Source organism: Girardinichthys multiradiatus, chromosome 9 (assembly GCF_021462225.1).
Source record: "Girardinichthys multiradiatus isolate DD_20200921_A chromosome 9, DD_fGirMul_XY1, whole genome shotgun sequence".
In the NCBI taxonomy this organism is placed as follows: Eukaryota; Metazoa; Chordata; class Actinopteri; order Cyprinodontiformes; family Goodeidae; genus Girardinichthys; species Girardinichthys multiradiatus.
In genome coordinates this window covers 46937060-46956369 of record NC_061802.1, presented here as the reverse complement: position 1 = coordinate 46956369, position 19310 = coordinate 46937060, and the positions used below count along the sequence as shown (strand labels likewise).

The 19310-nt window shown below is 40.0% G+C and overlaps 1 protein-coding gene across 1 annotated transcript in view; it reads right to left on the bottom strand.

The window, feature by feature from the left end:
• Window positions 1–2659: 2659 nt before the first annotated feature.
• Window positions 2660–19310, bottom strand: part of rsph4a (radial spoke head component 4A) — a 51730-nt gene continuing 35079 nt past the window's right edge. The window contains exons 4-7 of the mRNA XM_047374174.1: window positions 16699–17139; window positions 16476–16620; window positions 3174–3291; window positions 2660–3080 (exon numbers count right to left, since the gene is read on the bottom strand). Coding sequence (XP_047230130.1) covers window positions 2861–3080; window positions 3174–3291; window positions 16476–16620; window positions 16699–17139 — 924 coding nt within the window. The 3' untranslated portion in view covers window positions 2660–2860. The remainder of the gene's footprint in view (window positions 3081–3173; window positions 3292–16475; window positions 16621–16698; window positions 17140–19310) is intronic.

The window sequence follows — 19310 nt, the reverse complement described above, 5'->3', positions numbered from 1 at the left end:
CACGTTGGATACCGGACCAACATCTGAAGCATCTCTCTCTGGAGAAGAGGTCCCATGTGGAGTCTTCATTTATTCTCCTTCGTTGGCCAACAAAAAATTAATGAAAGAGGTTTTTGGAATGAGAAGGCCAGAAATTTCACTATGCCGATCGAAGACGTGAGTTTAACACGTAACCAAAACCTTGCTTGGTTCTAATCGACTGCTGACGGTCAGATCATATTTTTCCTTTTCGCCAAGGAGGCCAAAGGACGGAGATTGACCACTTTCTTGGAGTTTAACTGTGGACGCGCAGGTGCTCTTCAACCCTTTTTTTTCCCCCTCACTCGCCGCCCTAGAAGGAAGACTTCAACAAGTAAATTCCACCTTTTAATTTTATATCTTTCTTAGGAATAGCTTGGGCAGGATAGAGGAGATTTAGTGCAATGTAGAATCGCCACTTAGAGTCTAATGTGTTCTGAATTGTATGTGCATGCCATTGTTCTTTCGAAACGTGATTACTGTTGTTGTCTGAGACCGGCGAGTCTCGCAAGATTGTGCTTTTACTGTGCGAACACCTGAGAGCAGGTGTGCTGTGAAACTGGACTGCTATAATAACCTTATGGAGAAAATCAGCAATTTTCTTTGTCATAAACTTCATGTTTTACTGGTTTGCCACCAAAAGGGTTTATGATCCTTTGTGTGGGCTGAGCTTTACACCCTTGCTGGGGGAAGGTTTATGACTGCCCGTATCCCGCTGAGCTACACTTTGGGAGGGGCGCACCCAAAGCTTCGTTCAACCATATTCCCCTTTTATTTTGCCATAACTGCTGGTTTGATCTCATACACACCCACTGCTGTTTTGTTTTATTTTCTTTAGTTAGATATTTTACCCTTTTGTGTAGAACTTTGCATGTTTGAGTAGGTGAAGATCATTGGATCGAAGAGCTGATTGTATCAGGCTGATTGGTTTAATACAATTTCACGTAGATGAAGAGAAGGCGTTTTGTGTTTATTTTGTGCAACTGTGATTTGTCAGTCAAAATAAGGTTAAAGTTCCACATGTTTCGGCAGAAACGGTTGATTAAACAGTGACATCTCTGGTAATAGTTATCAATTATTACTGGGTATTTAACGGTTGTAATTATCAAAGGCGTTGAGCCACAATTACAACACCAGAAGACATCTCTGGTTTCGATTCATAAATGAGGATTTTTGGTTAAGAAATAAATGTTCTCAAATAATGATTTTTAATTATAATTATTAATAAATATTAATTAATCAATAATCATAATCCTTACATTAGCAAGGACAGACTCGTGAGAAGAGTAAAAATGTCTTTTGGAGATAAAAAACTGAATAACAAAGGTCAGAGTTCTAGTAAGCATTCCATTGTGGAGCGTCCAGTGCAAAAGCTTATTTTGATAATAGAATGTGTATAAGCTAATGATAAGAAGTGGTTATTTCTTGGTGAAAATTATTTGTTTTGTTGTTCTGATGTAAACAAACACTCATAATTTGGTGGGAGTGTAAATTACCATAAGCTTTTGTGACAGCAAATTAGAATGTGTTTGATTTTTGTTTGAAGTTTCTGGAATGAGGTCGTTGACTTCCTGTTTTTGAGCTGCATGCTTATATTTTGATCTTGCACTTGCTGTATTACAGTTGTACAGAAGATAGCTTGTTTTCCACAAGTACGCTAGTAAGTTTCATACGGAGCCACGGTAAACATTATTTTTATAATGGCAGCCCTCCAAAGAGGCAAAAACTCCTTTGGTGGTAATTATGGTGATTAACAGAATGGAATAAGGGTCAAAGGGAATACAATCTCATTAAAACCATCAGTACAGTCTCGTCCTTGTTCGAGAGGGCATGCTACAGTATGTATACAACTAAATGTTACATAAATAATAAAGAACTGCTAAAAACAGGAAAAGTAAGAAGGTTATACTACTATTGACGCGAGAAGCAGCAATCTTGAATGCGGAAGTTGGATATGGTCATGTTGTCCTGACTTTCTGACTCGTAATTCCGATTTTCAGGGGAATTCCAGTTAAAATGTCCTACTCGGCACTCGAGACTGGGGTACCTTGATTGTAGTGACCTGAACGTTCTCCAGACCTAAATCCCACAGAGAACCTATGGGATCAGTTGAGTCGTTGTCTAGAGGCTCGTAACTGTACCCAAGAACCTCAATGACCTGAGGGCCGCCCTGAAAGAAGAGTGGGATCCCATGATTTAGCAGACAGTAAGATGAACATCATGAGACGTTGTTGTCAAGCTGTAATTGATGCTTCAGGGAACATGACGTTATTGAGATACTGACATTTGTTGTTGTGGAAATTGTTTGAGATTAGGAAACCACCGTTGCATGCTTCTACCTAAATGTGTTACTTTACTTTCATGAAATAATATCACCGTAGTGTGAACTTTTTGTTTTCCATAAATTTCCCATGAAAGCTAAATATTCCTAACTTTTTGTGAGTAGTTTATATTTTTAAGCTTTATTTCAGACACGAAATAATAAATCATTAAAAAATTTGAATTAAAGAGCTGTGGACTTATTTCACAATGTTTAGGTAGTGAACTAACAACATGAATTATTAATTTTACTGGATGAGCTGAGTTCCGAACTAGTGCTGGTTAAGGGTGAAGTGGCATACTGTGAACTACTGTCAAGGCCTTGGCAGAACCAGAGTATTTTTAATTAAGTAAAAGTAAGCACATTCTTTTGCAATACAAGCAACAAACGTAGGTAAAACATTTAACTTACTTATTATTCTAACTCTACATTTTTAGTTGTAAATGTAATTCATTTAATTTTATTTATGATTCAATTCTCTTTACAGTTACATATCAAATATATAATTAGATTATGTATTTATCAGTCTTCGTCATCTTCTGACTCCTCTGTCTCCTCCAGGACAGCTTCATGCTCTTCTAAAAGTTCCTTGAAATCTTGTTCTTCTTCTGGGGATGGGTCCAGTAGCTCAGTGATCTCGGATCCACTGGGATACTCATTCAGTGGTAGTGGGGGACCTGGTGGGGTGTACACCTCCCCTACATACTTCAGACCCCATCCAACATATATGTTTTCAAACTTCCTAAAGTTGGTGTAAAGGACAGGTCTGTTAGTTATATATTAAGGATAAAGTAAGAAAACAATATTTGGCAACACTTTTAATCCCTGGACTTACTTTCCACACGCATAAGCAAATGCTCCTGGCCAGAGGTTAGAACGTAGCACAGCTATTGCATACTGAGAAGTCAGTATGGAGGACAACTTGGAGCTCCATGGAGGAGTGTTAAACATTTCTGAAACACATGTAAACATTAATGGAAAACGAAGTTAGGATTCAGATCTCTCAACAAGATTGTGGGATATTAAGTATATTCTAATTAAATCTTTAGACCATAAGTTTTAAATATGTCAGAATAATGTAGTTGGACATTGTCAATGTTTCATCCATTGTGTTTTTTTTTTAAGTAACCATGGAAAAAATATGTGTATCATGCAGGAAGTGAAACCATAAACGTTAGCTGTGTCACCATTCTGGAGGGGGAATCGGCAGAGCTACTGCTGCCAACAACTTAGGTTCTGATCTTCGAAAGGTTTACGTGTATAAAAAGGGGTGCGAACAAGATTGTGTGTTCTACAAACCAGGTGCAAATGGAATTGCATATGTACAATCAGTGCAAACATTTTAAGGTGTGACTATGCAAAACATCTGATAATGACACAAACACCAAATTTATGGATGATCATATGCTAATGTAAATTCATAACCACCTGCAACGCGATTTATCAAACCTGGAACAATGTTGTTTTTGCATCTATACTTAGGGCTTTTGAAAGGCCTGTGCAAACTGGTACCCAAAATTGTTATTCCACAAAAAAAACTATGTCGGTGCCCGACACTAGTCTGGACTGGAAGCTTGGGCTGTCTGCCTGTCTCCACCACGGAAGGGGCTGGTTGACCCTCTGGGGTATGGGGTATTGGTGCCTGGACCTGGGAATCTAGTGTGTATGGGGAGTACAAGTGAGTGTATGGCATCCATTCTTGTGTCTTTACTTTCTGTGTGGGCTTTTCACTGCAGCTCCCTGGAGCTTCTGCACTGCACATACAACCACAATTATTTGGATTCAGGTCCGTACATTTCCATATACAGATATTCTCTGAAGTGCGATTCCCACTAAATACATCTTATATTATATATATTTTTTTAACTGTGTCCTGTCCGACAGAGTAGCACTAAGAATTGTTGTCTGAGCGCCAAGAAAAAGAGAAGGAGAAAGAATGGAGGAAAGAAAGAAGGATGAAGAGAATACAAGATAACGCCCTGCTTGTCTCTACACCTGCAGAAATGTTCATGTTAACAGCTTTTTTACCAAAAAGTGCACAGTACTTATGAACGCAATTCGTATTTATTGGTAAATGCAACTCAATATAGAACATTTGTGTATCTGTTAACACCTTAATCTAAACACCGGTGGGTCTGAGTGTGGGCATGCTTGTGTAAACAAGGTTTCTCTATAAAAATATACAATAGTGAGTGTGAGGAGCCACAGACCTTTCCCCCTGGACTCGGGACAGATACGGAGGAGATCCGAGCCACAGACATCCGGATGGCCCCCAGAGCACAGGAACCCCAGGAGAACTGCCACCTGGACTACCACAGCCCCCCCCAAAGAAGAGCAGGGGAGAGTCCCAGGGGACCCACCCAGCAGCCACAGTGCAGAAGCCCCAGGGAGCTGCAGCGACAAGCCCACAAGCTCCACCAGCATAGATCCAGCCATGGACCCCGACCCCCCGCCCGGACCCCAGTCCCCAACGACCCCTATCCTCATCCGGAGAGGGGGGCATGTACAAAAGAGGGGTCTACTTGGTCCAAACTTGCCCGCCAACCAGAGCCACCACAGAATGAAATAGTCCCAACTCCCCAATGAATTCAGATCCTAACCCTATGAGCCCCCCAGCCCCAATGACAAATTTCCCCACAGGGCCAACCCCAACCAGGACACAAATATTGAACACATGCCCCCAAACTCAAACGCCCTCCGTACAGCACATGGGCACATCCCTACAGGTGAGCTTCATTCCCGAAAAGCAGACGAAATGACACATACACACAGCGCAAGCTCCACATACAGCCCCACTCCAAGCACCCCTGCCGCATCCTGCCCTCACCACACAGCTGACTGCGAAGGCAAGACAAAGGCCCCGCGCAACGCTACCCCAGCTCCCACCCACAGGCGCTACAGGGCAGACACCACCGAGCACCGCACCCACAACAGAACCCCCAACCCAACACCAAGATGGGACAAACTCATCCAGCAAGAGGTCCCTGCCCATTGGCAAGCACGCCCCCGCAACCACACAGACACACCACATCACTGCCACTGCAACGATAACCCAGGGAGAAACATTATCCAGCTCAACCAATCCAAATGCCGGTATCCCCACATCCAAGAAGAGGACACAACCCCAATACCCCACACGCTGCATACCCCCCACGCCACCCTCTACCCCACCGCCTTGATCCCCCCCCTGGACACAACAGCCAGCAGAGCAGCACACCGCCAAGCTCGCCCAACCATTCGGCCAGCGCCAGCAGCCCCAGTTCGTGAGAGGAAAACTTGCACCAGCTGGGTAACCAGGCCATGCAGGCCAGCCGCTCCAGGCCAATCTTATATTAATTTGTACTGTTTACTTTTTAGTAAGACTGATGTTGTTATACACATGTGGACATAGTTGTTGGTAACCCTCGGTTAATGAAAGAAAAAAACCTCAATGGTCACAGAAATAACTTGAATCTGACAAAGGTAATAATGAATAAAAAGTCTATGAAAATGAACAAATGAAAGTCAGACATTGCTTTTCAAACATGCTTCAATGGAATATTTAAAAAAATACACTTATGAAACAGGCCTGGACAAAAACTATGGAACCCCTGAAAATAATGTGACCAAAGGGTTAAATGTTAAATCAAGGTGTGTCCATTAATTAGCATCACAGCTGTCTACATTCTTGTAATCAGTCAGTGGGCCTATATATAGGGCTACAGGTAGTCACTGTGCTGTTTGGTGACATGGTGTGTACCACACTCAACATGGACCAGAGGAAGCGGAGAAAAGAGTTGTCTCAGAAGATTAGAAAGAAAATTATAGACAAGCATGTTAAAAGTAAAGGTTATAAGACCATCTCCAAGCATCTTCATGTTCCTGTGACTACAGTTGCACATATTCAGAAATTTAAGATCCATGAGACCGTAGCCAACCTCCCTGGACGTGGCTGCAGGAGGAAAATTGATGACTAAACAAAGAGACGGATAATACGAACGGTAACAAAAGAGCCCAGAAAATCTTCTAAAGAGATTAAAGGTGAACTTCAAGCTCAAGGAACATCAGTGTCAGATCGCACCATCCGACGTTGTTTGAGGCAAAGTGGACTTAATGGGAGACGACCAAGGAGAACACCATTGTTGAAAACAAATCATAAAAAAAACAGAATGGAATTTGCCAAACAACATGTTGACAAGCCACAAAGCTTCTGGGAGAATGTCCTATGGACAGATGAGACAAAAATTGAACTTTTTGGCATGGCACATCAGACGGAAAAATGAAGCACATGGAGAAAAGAACACTGTCCCTACTGTAAAACATGGAGGAGGTTCTGTTATGTTCTGGGGCTGCTTTGCTGCATCTGGCACAGGGTGTCTTGAATCTGTGCAGGGTATATGAAATCTTAAGACTATCAAGGGATTCTAGAGAGAAATGTGCTGCCCAGTGTCAGAAAGCTTGGTCTCGGTCATGGGTCTTGCAACAGAATAATGACCCAAAACACACAGCTAAAAACACCAAGAATGGCTAAGAGGAAAACATTGGACTATTCTGAAGTGGCCTTCTATGAGCCCTGACCTAAATCCTATTAAGCATCTTTGGAAGGAGCTGAAACATGCCGTCTGGAAAAGGCAACCTTCAAACCTGAGACAACTTGAGCAGTTTGCTCATGAGGAGTGGGCCAAAATACCTGCTGAGAGGTGCAGAAGTCTCATTGACAGTTATAGGAATCGTTTGATTGCAGTGATTGCCTCAAAAGGTTGTGCAACAAAATATTAAGTTAAGAGTACCATCATTTTTGTCCAGGCCTGTTTCATGAGTTTATTTTTTCAAATAATTCTGTTGAAGCATGTTTGAAAAACAATGTCTGACTTTCATTTGTTCATTTTCATAGAATTTTTATTCACTATTTGTCAGATTCAAGTTATTTCTGTGACAATTGTGGGTTTACCAACAATTTTGTCCTCATGTGTATATGCGTTTATATGTTTGTCCCTGTGTTTTCTTTTTCTCTCCTTCTGCCGGTGTAGAAGCAGTATTCTGTGGTGTTACCTTGTATTCTCTTTATCCTTCTTTCTGTCCTCTATTCTTATCTCCTTCTCCCACTTTTACATTTTTGCCCCAATGCTCTCTCTTTCTTCTTTTTCTCCTGTTCGTTTCTATCTCCGTGTCCATTCCATTTGAAATAATCCCAAAGCAGTTTCTAATAAAGTTTAAAGTTAAGTGTGATTGAGTTTTAAAATTGATATTTCATGGTTTTACTGTAGCTTTCAGTATTTTCATGTGTTTGAATGTTTTAACTGTTTTGTAGCACTTTGAGATACCTATATATATGCAATTTATTATTATTTTCATATTTATTATTACTATTATTATTATTACCTCCAACTCCATAGCTTTGAACTTCATCTTTCTTTGAGGCCACTCTGCTCTCAGACATGGTCTATGGTAACACCCAGTATCACATGCAATTTCCTTATTTAAATAGGGCGGTCCAAACTGCTTTTGCACCTGTTATCCATTGCATATCCAATCTTTATAGATCACGCGCAACGCGCCCACTTATTGCACATGCAATTTTTTTTCTGTACAAGTAATTTAGCACTCTTTATTTTGAATCTTTGAGGATCAGGCCCTTAATGTTCTGTTTCTACAGAATATACACTTGGCCTTGTCTTTCAGTGTTCAACCCTGTCTCTCCTAGATATTGGCTGAGCTTTTACTATGACTAAATGTACTCTTTCTCACATAGAAAGTACTCCTGGATCAGTGCTTATGTGTTCTTTTTGTGGATCTTTTCTGTCCTCTCAAACCCCCACTCAGTCGTGAGAGATGGCCGCTCATACTGAGCCTGGTTCTGCTGGAGGTTTCCTCTCATTTAAGGGAGTTTTTTTTTTTTTTTTCATGTCGCTAAAGTCTAAACCACAGATTTCCCACCCACCTTTTATAACAAAAATGAACATGCAGAGTTTTTAAACTCAATTGTAGCAAGGACGTTTGAGGGGTTTAATTCATAATCTGTCACGTTCTGAGGTTTAGAGTAACCAAAGCACAGACAAGAGCTTGGCAGCTGCATGTTTAAAGGAGTCTTCTTTTATTCAAAGATAACTTCAAAAAGGTTTTCCAAAAGTAGCAAGAACGTAGCAAAATCACTGCAGATACAAGAAATCCAAAAACTTACAAAGTTGATACTGCAGGAACATAGTTGGAAAAGTACATAGACGAAGGTAGGTGAACGGAGATATGAACGGGGATTCGAACGGAAGGAACCGGCGAGGAACAAACAAGAACAGAGAGCTTATGAACAGAGGGAAGTGGAGTATGGACCAATGAGAATGAGAGATAGGAAATCAGCGGAGATGAAATTCAGGTGCAGAAGAGATCACACTCTGCACAACAGACTTATAGAAGATATGCAGTATCTTGGTGGAAACACTGAAGGTCCTAAGCTTCCTCAAGAAGTACAGTCTGCTCTGTCAATTCTTGTAGATGGCTTTACAGTTCCATATGCACCCAGTCTGTTATCCAGGTGAACACCGATATATTTATACTCCTTCACCACCTCCCATGATGGATTAAGATAGATTCTGCCGTGATTTGCCCAAATCACGGCAGAATTAAATGTGCACCTCTACTCTCCTGTTTGAACATGAAAGTGAAGTTGAGCATCTCCCATGGCCTGCACAGTCACCAGATCTAAATATTATTGAGCCACTTTGGGGTGTTTTGGAGGAGCGAATCAGGAAACGTTTTCCTCCACCAGTATCATGTAGTGACCTGGCCACTATCCTGCAAGAAGAATGGCTTAAAATCCCTCTGACCACTGTGCAGGACTTGTATATGTCATTCCCAAGACGAATTGACGTTGTATTGGCCACAAAAGGAGGCCCTACACCATACTAATAAATTATTGTGGTCTAAAACCAGGTGTTTCAGTTTCATTGTACAACCCCTGTAGCTTTGACCTATTCTTGTTTCTCTTAAAATCTACATTCATCCCCTTTGTTTTATTCACGTTCAAGATGAGATTTTAATATTAATATAAATATATTAATATTTGTCCTTTGCACCAGGTCAGTTTGCTTAACTAAGTTTACAAATATTGGTCGTAATTATGAACATGTCAAAGTGAACAGTCGTAAATAGCAGACCAAACCACACAGGGGCTGATCTTCAAAAAGTTTGCGTGTACTAAACTACATGCAAACCTGTTTGCGTCCGCAAAGCTGATCTTCTAACGAGTTGGTAATCGGATTGCCTGGGCAAAATCAGCAGAACTGCGGGCGATAACTTTTTAGCGTGTCTGCCTTAATGAATATGCAGAACACATGACAATGACCCAAACACGCAAATTTATGGGAGGAGGATATGCAAATGTAATCCTTTACCATGCAATTTTCAAAGCCTGAAACTGTTCGCGGGTGCTATTGTAGTGTGTAAATTTAGCACGTTTGAAATTTAGGTTCTTAATGGAACGCAACAATGTCTGCTGTCTTTGGCCAGGAGGCATAGATAAAATGACAGATGATGTGGAGAGAGAATCTTGTGTACATGTGCCAACAGATTTGGGTTGGAAAAAATTATTATTAAAATAGATGAGAATAGAGGATTTTATGTAGGAATATCTAAGCTCTGATTTGGAGCCAATAACAAACAAAATCCATGATATAAAAACTGTGTCTTGATCATTCCAGCGTAACATCGCAGTCAGTGAGATCATCTGCTAAACACGCACAAAGATCATGGCAAATACGAACATTAATGATCAAGCACGCAAAGCCTGTTAACTGTAATCGTACATCATGCAAAAGACCCACTTTGCTTTGATGTTGATAATATAATTAGTAGGAAAGAAATAAAGACATCATAGGGCAGATTAAATCCTTAATTTGCAAACTAGATGCTAAAATCACTTCTTGGCAGGTTAAAAATCATAATTTAAAGGCAGCGTTTCCATGTGGTGACAAAGACCCTTTAACCTTGTCACTAAAACAAACGCATTGCTTTATTGACAGTAACGTTATGTCACTGCAGAGCAATCGGAGCTGGATCAGTTTAATTTCGTTGTTTAAATGTGAACACATGGCAGGGGAGGATTTTGTTTATGCAGTAAAAAATAATTTTGTGTCACCAAAAAACTAAACCGTCAAACACATTGTATAACGTTAAAATATTGGCAAAACAAACAAAACAAATTCAATAAAATCAATGGAAAATAATTTATTTTTATGTACATAAATGTTTGATTTAAATACTCTGCAGGACTGTTATGATGTTATGTTTTAAAATTAGCAAAGCTATAATATGCCAATTGCCAACTCCTAAAACAAACTATTTTAATGTTGCTAATATTACGTTCAGGCTTTTTTGGGGCTGTTTATCATTAACTCTAAACTCTTCAAACACAGACTCTCAAAAAAACAAAAGAACCTGGTGAGTCTCCGAAAATAATTAAAAGATCAAGGGAGACAAACCTGTAATAAATTAATTAACAGACATGTTTGTCTGTTATATTGTTAATATTGATTGGAATATTGATTGTTGCAAGTTACGTTGAGCAAGATAAGAGAAATAATCTTGTCACGACAACATAAGTTAACTAACTGTAACAGTCCAGAAAAGCAAGGGCTGAACGGAACAGAAGGAAAAAATCATCAACTGGATCATTCATAATGATGCAGCGTAACAATCTCTGCATATTTCTAGCAATACAGCAGAGGATCTGTTTACTTTTCCTCTTGTTCCAGCCAGTAGCAGCCAGCCAGTAGCACATGCAATTTCCTTATTTAAATAGTGTGGTCTGCAACTCTTTTACACCTGCTATCAATTGCACACGCAATCTTTGAAGATCGTGCGCAACACACCCCCTTATTGTGCATATTGTGCAATTTTATTATAGTACACGCAAATTAGCACACGCTATTTGGGATCTTTGAAGATCAGGCCCACAATGTACAGTGCCTTGCAAAAGTATTCACCCCCCTTGGTTGTTTACATATTTTCTTTCATTCCAACCTGTAATTGAGAGAAATTTTGAAAAAATTTTTTTAATCTTATTTTATGTGATGGCTCCACAGAAAATAGTCTAAGTAGGTGATGTGCAATGAGAAAAATATATATGTAAAAAGAATTAAAACAACAATCTTAAAGCAAGTATAAAACATACATTTCAAAAAGCCCACATTTCTGTGTTAAAACTGTTTTTTTCATTGGTCTAATGTAATATTATAATCTTAAATGTCGGGTTTTCAATAAGCTGTAAGCAGAAAATCATAATTAACAGAAATAAAGGCTTTTAAACATCAGTTGGTGTGCAGTTAATCTATACAATGTGTTCACTTAATGAGCTAAGTTATTGAAATAAATAAACTTTTCAACTATATTGTAATTTACTGAATGTGTCTGTAATGTTAAACATAAAAGAAATAAAACATAATCTTCTTTATTTAGTCAAGGGACAGTGAATGTAACTGTCATGTAAGCAACCAATTAAGCCTGGAAACCCAGAAATATATGAATAGATAATGCTTGAAGTCTCAAAATGTGATGCAGATTAAATTATTGCTTTCACTGATGCCTGCAGTTCCGACATTCTTCTTTTATTACTTGTCCACAATTTTTCAGATTGCAAAGCTACTTATAAATGTCCAAGGGGCTACAGTTTAAATTTAAATTTGACTAAATCTAAGCTATTTGTGTCTGACAATTAAAAACACAATTACACTACAACCTCTGTCGGGGATGAAACCCCAGTGTCTTGTGTGACAGGTAATGACACGGGACATTCTGCTAAGTAGAACAATCTGACTCCGCTGAATGTTTGTGATTGATATCATGGGAACCTCAGCTATAAAGGAACAGTGGAAGTGCAATGATAACATTCATGACAGCACGACGTACAGATGCCTTTGAATGACTCTCTGCGTCACCTATGTCATACAAACAAAATGAAAACTGTAAATATTATTGAGATAAATTATTGACTGTGGCGAAAAATGGTAACACTCAAAAATATATTTTCATCCGGAAAATTATAACAAAATGACATCTAATCGCGGCCTGATCATCCTCTCTTGACGGAGATTTTAGCTACAGGTTCCACCAGAAAAGATCACGCCATTTCTGACACTTTTCTTGTGCCAGGTCTCAACTAAAAAGTAAACCAAACCCAGGGTTAGTTCAGTAAACCCTGCTCCCGAGCAGGGTTGGTTCACAGAGTATGTTGCAGGGGTAACTTGACTCAGGGCAACGGCTACCTGACTTCTGAAACCAAAAACCCAGGGTATACACATACTTACCCCCAGAGTTTTCACTTATCCTGCTTTCTGAAACAGGGCCCTGGTAGGATTAATACAATAATGTTAGCAATGACAAAATGTTGGATACATTTATAGTTTAATTATTTGGCTGCAATATTGGTTCAAGTATATTAATAGTTATTTTGAAACCATCTTTGTTTCTGAGGAGGTAGAAACAAAGATGAGGTTCAAGGAATAGAATCTGATTTCTGCTTAGAATACATATTTTCCTTATTTGAAGTCCTCATAAAATGGGCCCAGTATAACTCATTTACTGGTAACTGTGGAACATACAGTGGCTTGTAAAAGTATTCATACCCCTTGAAATTTGTTGTCCTGCTGGGAGGTGAACCTCCACTCCAGTCTCAAGTCTCTTGCAGACTCCAACAGGTTTTCTTCCAGGTTGCCCTGGATTTGGCTCCATCCATCTTCCCATCAACTCTGATCACCTTCCCTGTCCCTGCTGAAGAGAAGCACTCCCAGAGCATGATGCTGCCACCACTATATTTGACAGTGGGGATGCTGTGTTCAGAGTGATGTGCAGTGTTAGTTCTGCATTTAGGCCAAAAAGTTCAATTTTGATCCCTTCTGACCAAAGTACCTTCTTCCACATGTTTGCTGTGTCCCCAACATGGCTTCTGGAAAACAGGGGTTCTTATGGTTTTCTTTTTACAATGGCTTTCTTCTTGCCACTCTTCCATAAAGACCACATTTGTGCAGTGCACGACTAATAGATGTCCTGTGGAATGATTCCCCCACCTGAGCTGTGGATCTCTGCAGTTCATCCAGAGTCACCATGGGCATCTTGACTGCATCTCTGATCAGCGCTCTCCTGGTTTGGCCTGTAAACTTACCAAGACGGCCTGTCTTGGTAGGTTTCCTGTTGTGTCATACTCTTTCCATTTCCGGATGATGGATTGAACAGTGCTCCGTGAGATGTTCAAAGCTTGGAAAATCTTTTAAATCCTAAACCTGCTTTAAACTTCACCACAACATTATCCCTGACCTGTTTGGTGTGTTCCTTGGACTTAATGGTGCTGTTTGCCCCCAATATTCTCTTAACCAACCTCTGAGGCCATCACAGAGCAGCTGTATTAGATTACACACAGGTGGACTCTCTTTAGTCATTAGCAGTCATCAGGCAACTTCTGAAGGCAACTGGTTGCACTCAGAGTGAAAGGGGCTGAATACTTTGCACACCGCACTTTTCAGTTTTTTATTTGTAAAAAATGTTTAAATCATGTATAATTTTCGTTCCACTTCACAATTGTATACCACTTTGTGTTGGTCTTTCACATAAAATTTCAATAAAATATATCTATGTTTGTGGTTGTAATCTGACAACATGTGGAAAAGTTCAAGGGGTATGAATACTTTTACATGCCACTGTATGGATGGCATTTAAATTTAGCAGTTTCCCCAGCAGAAATAACTTTATACTCTTTAGAAGCCTGTAGGGGGGCTTTGTGGTGCAACAGCATCATAATTTTAGCTATTTTCAGTGGTTGCCATGGTTGACTTAGTATTTTAGAGCAGTATTGATAATGGCTCTTTACAGTGCTGGTGCATGATCAGATACTCAAAGTTAATTGAAGTGGTGATATCTGATTAGATTAGTTGTTGTTAGTTGTCTGGGTAAGCTAGCTCAGTAGTCAAGTATAGGCTTAAGGGTTTGTAAAACCACTTTCCTGGAATACCTCCCTGAATATTTTGTTTATTATGAAACAATTTGAGATCCAGCCTGTCTCTAATCAGAAATTTCATTCTGGTCCACCATGATCAATGAAAATGTGAGGGAATTTATCAAACTTATCTACTTATCTTCCTAAATGATTTATTAAACCAGAGCTGACAAACGTTTGATTTGTTTTTTGGGGTGTTTTGTTTTGCAACTGCCAACCTGTTCAGTAGGTGACATTATAATGATATGAAGACATGGTGAAACACTGCATATATTTCCACAAAAAGCTTTTGAAGACAATTTCATTTTAATATTTCTTTGTCTATCAATCTGTCCATGTCCAATCTAGATGCACATAAAGTCAAATTGGTTAAAGCCTGGTGTTTCACGTATATAATACAAAACATTTGCATAACAATTACTTGAAGAATTCAGTTTAAAAGGCCTTGCTATGAGTGCAGGGATGGCATAATTGCGGATTAGGGGTTGCGGCCTGTTGACGTTTGCCATGTGTGTGTGTGTGTGCATATATGTATACAGGTCCTTCTCAAAATATTAGCATATTGTGATAAAGTTCATTATTTTCCATAATGTCATGATGAAAATTTAACATTCATATATTTTAGATTCATTGCACACTAACTAAAATATTTCAGGTCTTTTATTGTCTTAATACGGATGATTTTGGCATACAGCTCATGAAAACCCAAAATTCCTATCTCACAAAATTAGCATATTTCATCCGACCAATAAAAGAAAAGTGTTTTTAATACAAAAAACGTCAACCTTCAAATAATCATGTACAGTTATGCACTCAATACTTGGTCGGGAATCCTTTTGCAGAAATGACTGCTTCCATGCGGCGTGGCATGGAGGCAATCAGCCTGTGGCACTGCTGAGGTCTTATGGAGGCCCAGGATGCTTCGATAGCGGCCTTTAGCTCATCCAGAGTGTTGGGTCTTGAGTCTCTCAATGTTCTCTTCACAATATCCCACAGATTCTCTATGGGGTTCAGGTCAGGAGAGTTGGCAGGCCAATTGAGCACAGTGATACCATGGTCAGTAAACCATTTACCAGTGGTTTTGGCACTGTGAGCAGGTGCCAGGTCGTGCTGAAAAATGAAATCTTCATCTCCATAAAGCTTTTCAGCAGATGGAAGTATGAAGTGCTCCAAAATCTCCTGATAGCTAGCTGCATTGACCCTGCCCTTGATAAAACACAGTGGACCAACACCAGCAGCTGACACGGCACCCCAGACCATCACTGACTGTGAGTACTTGACACTGGACTTCTGGCATTTTGGCATTTCCTTCTCCCCAGTCTTCCTCCAGACTCTGGCACCTTGATTTCCGAATGACATGCAGAATTTGCTTTCATCCGAAAAAAGTACTTTGGACCACTGAGCAACAGTCCACTGCTGCTTCTCTGTAGCCCAGGTCAGGCGCTTCTGCCGCTGTTTCTGGTTCAAACGTGGCTTGACCCGGGGAATGTGGCACCTGTAGCCCATTTCCTGTACACACCTGTGCACGGTGGCTCTGGATGTTTCTACTCCAGACTCAGTCCACTGCTTCTGCAGGTCCCCCAAGGTCTGGAATTGGCCCTTCTCCACAATCTTCCTCAGGGTCCAGTCACCTCTTCTCGTTGTGCAGCGTTTTCTGCCACACTTTTTCCTTCCCACAGAGTTCCCACTGAGGTGCCTTGATACAGCACTCTGGGAACAGCCTATTCGTTCTGAAATTTCTTTCTGTGTCTTACCCTCTTGCTTGAGGGTGTCAATAGTGGCCTTCTGGACAGCAGTCAGGTCGGCAGTCTTACCCATGATTGGGGTTTTGAGTGATGAACCAGGCTGGGAGTTTTAAAGCCCTCAGGAATCTTTTGCAGGTGTTTAGAGTTAACTCATTGATTCAGATGATTAGGTTCATAGCTCGTTTAGAGACCCTTTTAATGATATGCTAATTTTGTGAGATAGGAATTTTGGGTTTTCATGAGCTGTATGCCAAAATCATCCGTATTAAGACAATAAAAGACCTGAAATATTTCAGTTAGTGTACAATGAATCTAAAATATATGAATGTTAAATTTTCATCATGACATTATGGAAAATAATGAACTTTATCACAATATGCTAATATTTTGAGAAGGACCTGTATATATTAGCCTCTACTAAAGATTCTCTGACCTGCATCTTGGGATAGAGGAGTCAGCAGAGGAGGTCCAACCTGTGGTTCAAGCTCATCAATGTCTTCTTCTTTCTCATCAGCTTCTATCTCCTCATTAAATTCTTCATCTGATTTCACAGCTATGTTCACCCAAGTACAACGGCCCTGAAATCGGTTTTCAGACATTAAATATGTTGAAAATTTAAAAAAATGTTCATGCTTTTGAGCAGAGCAGGAATTTACCTGTTGCAAGATGTGTTGCACATGATGTACCCATGATGACAATGACTCAGCCATTTCACGAACCGGAATGCTCTCAAAATCAGGATTTACTTCATAGCTATCCTGGGGTACCTCATCTTCCTCATCAACGTCTTCCACCCCAGTCTGATAGAAGCCCTGGGGGCTTACCTGTGTGCCAGCAGAGATCCGGGCAATCTGTGCTCTCAGATAATTAGACTCATTTCCAGGGAAAGGTGGGTAACTGACAACTGGGCTATCGAGGTTTCCAGTGAAGAATTTATGGATCTGACGAGCAATGGTGATCTGTGCAGGAGAAACTGGGGGAAGCTTTATCCAAGGAAGACCTGGCTCTTTGCAGACATAGTAAGCAAATTTGTTAGCACCTGTTCCAATGGCCTCCTTTGGTACCTCAAGCTGGGGTTTATAAACTGACTGAATTGTCTGGAAAAAAAAAAAAAAGAATAATGTTTTACAGAGGATTAATCTCCTGAAGGCAAACTATTAAAATAACAAGCTTAAAAAAAAACTGAGGTGTGCCTGGTCCTTACTTTAATCTTCATAAATACATAAATATAAACCAGTTCTAAGAAAAAGTCACCACCTGGATTTAACAAAGCACATAGGTAATAATCTCCCATTGGACTATTACTGCATGGATGAATATATTTCAGCAAACAAGTCATTAACCCTAACTGATGCACAGAGCAGCGTTTCATTCTTACAGTCCTTTCACACCAAACCTTTGGAAAGCTTTGTGCCATGCCAGGGTCCAGTTTCTGGAGTGGATCACACTGGTGTGAACCCGTCATGAGCAGAGTACCTCACCCTGGCATGATTACAATTACTTGTCTCAACATGGTTTATCTTGACCAGCTCACCAGCAGTGTAAATGCGTGCCATTCCCAGCATACCATACAATATGATGTAAGAGCAGCACATTTGAGTAGAAGAATAATAAGAAAAAATGTAGAGCGCCAATCCAAAGATGAATTTGAAAATGTCTCATGGGGCTACATGAAGTAGTGAGGAGGATGAAGGTGCACAACCACATTTGAACACCAAAGTAGCAACAGAAACCAAGATAAGATGGACTTTGTTCTCCATGCTTCTTTTTCTTCTCGATCAGCGCAATGCTGGAACAATACCAGCAGTGTGAATATGTCCTTCATCAACAATGTCAGAAGACTCATTGTGTGGTCGTGGAAAATATGTTAATCTGTTTAAAAGCTGCTGGCAACCTGTCTGAGGTGTACCCCGCTTCTCGCCCGATTACCACTGAAGAGATGGGCACCAGCCCCTCCACCACCCTGCAAGGATAGCAGGTGTATACAATGTATGGATGGATGGATGTTTCAGAAGGGTCAGATTATTGGCATGGCATGATTCAAGAAGACATTTAGGGAGATTGCTGAAACTTCTAGAACTGGGTTAAACACATTACTCAAAACAAGAGGGATTGTGGAGAACCATCAACTTTGTAGAAGAAATGTGGTTGTAAAAAATCTTAAAGAATTGTAATTGCCAGTTATTTAAATATTTGGTACAACCCAATCAGAAAATAAAAAAGTCTTCTTTGATTAGCTAATCTGGTTCTTTTGTCATTTTCCACCCTCTGTTATACTCACGCCGGTTCAATTTGCTGTTCTCTTTGTGCCATCTGTATTGTGAGTCAATTGTTTTTTTTCTTTAAAACTCTTCACCTCACCTTTTTGCCTGGGTTTTGCCTGCAATTGGGTTCAATTAAAAACCAACCACGACATAAACAGCTTTGCCTTATAAAAAAAAAACACTGCTCAGTGATGCCAAAAAGTGAGGCATTAAAAAGGTTTCAATTTGCTCTGGAGCATGAAGGTTGGACTGTAGAGCAATGCAGGAAGGTCATTTCGGCTGATGAGTCCGGACTGACCCTGTTCCAGAGTGATGGGTGCATCAGAAGAAGAGAGCCCGAGGAATCATGCCTGGCTCTTTCAGTACCACCATGTGTGGTAGTGCTATGATCTGGTGTTACTGCAGTTGCTCAGGTCTATGTTCAGCACCATTATGTGAGCTGACTACCTGAATACACTGAATGACCATGTTATTCTCTCTGGGATATTACTATTCCCTAATGGTATGGCCGTTTTTCAAGATGATATTACCAGAATTCAGTGCGCTTTAATTGTAATTTTAAGTGTTTCAATGAGCATGAGAGCATGATAATTTTCACATATATCATACAAACTTTATTTATAAAGCTTTTAAAACAGCCATAGCTGACAAAAAGTGTTGCATGGCAAACTATAAACATACATTAACATAAAAGGCATATATAAATATGACATAAAAATAATAAAACATTAAACACAATAAAACCAATTAAAACAAACGGTCAAAATTAACTCTCGCTAATATTTAAAGACCAAGATTAAAATTGGTTTTAAGACAAGTTTTAAAAGTAGGCAGTGAAGGAGGCTCTATAGTGTGCAGGGTTATTCCACATTAGAGGAGCAGCAATAGAGAAAGCTCTGTCCCCTCTAAACATCCTCCTAGACCGTGGTACCCGCAGGAGTATCACATTCTTGGTTTGGATCGGACCAAAGTGCAGATAAGAGCTTGGCAGCCGCATGATGAGA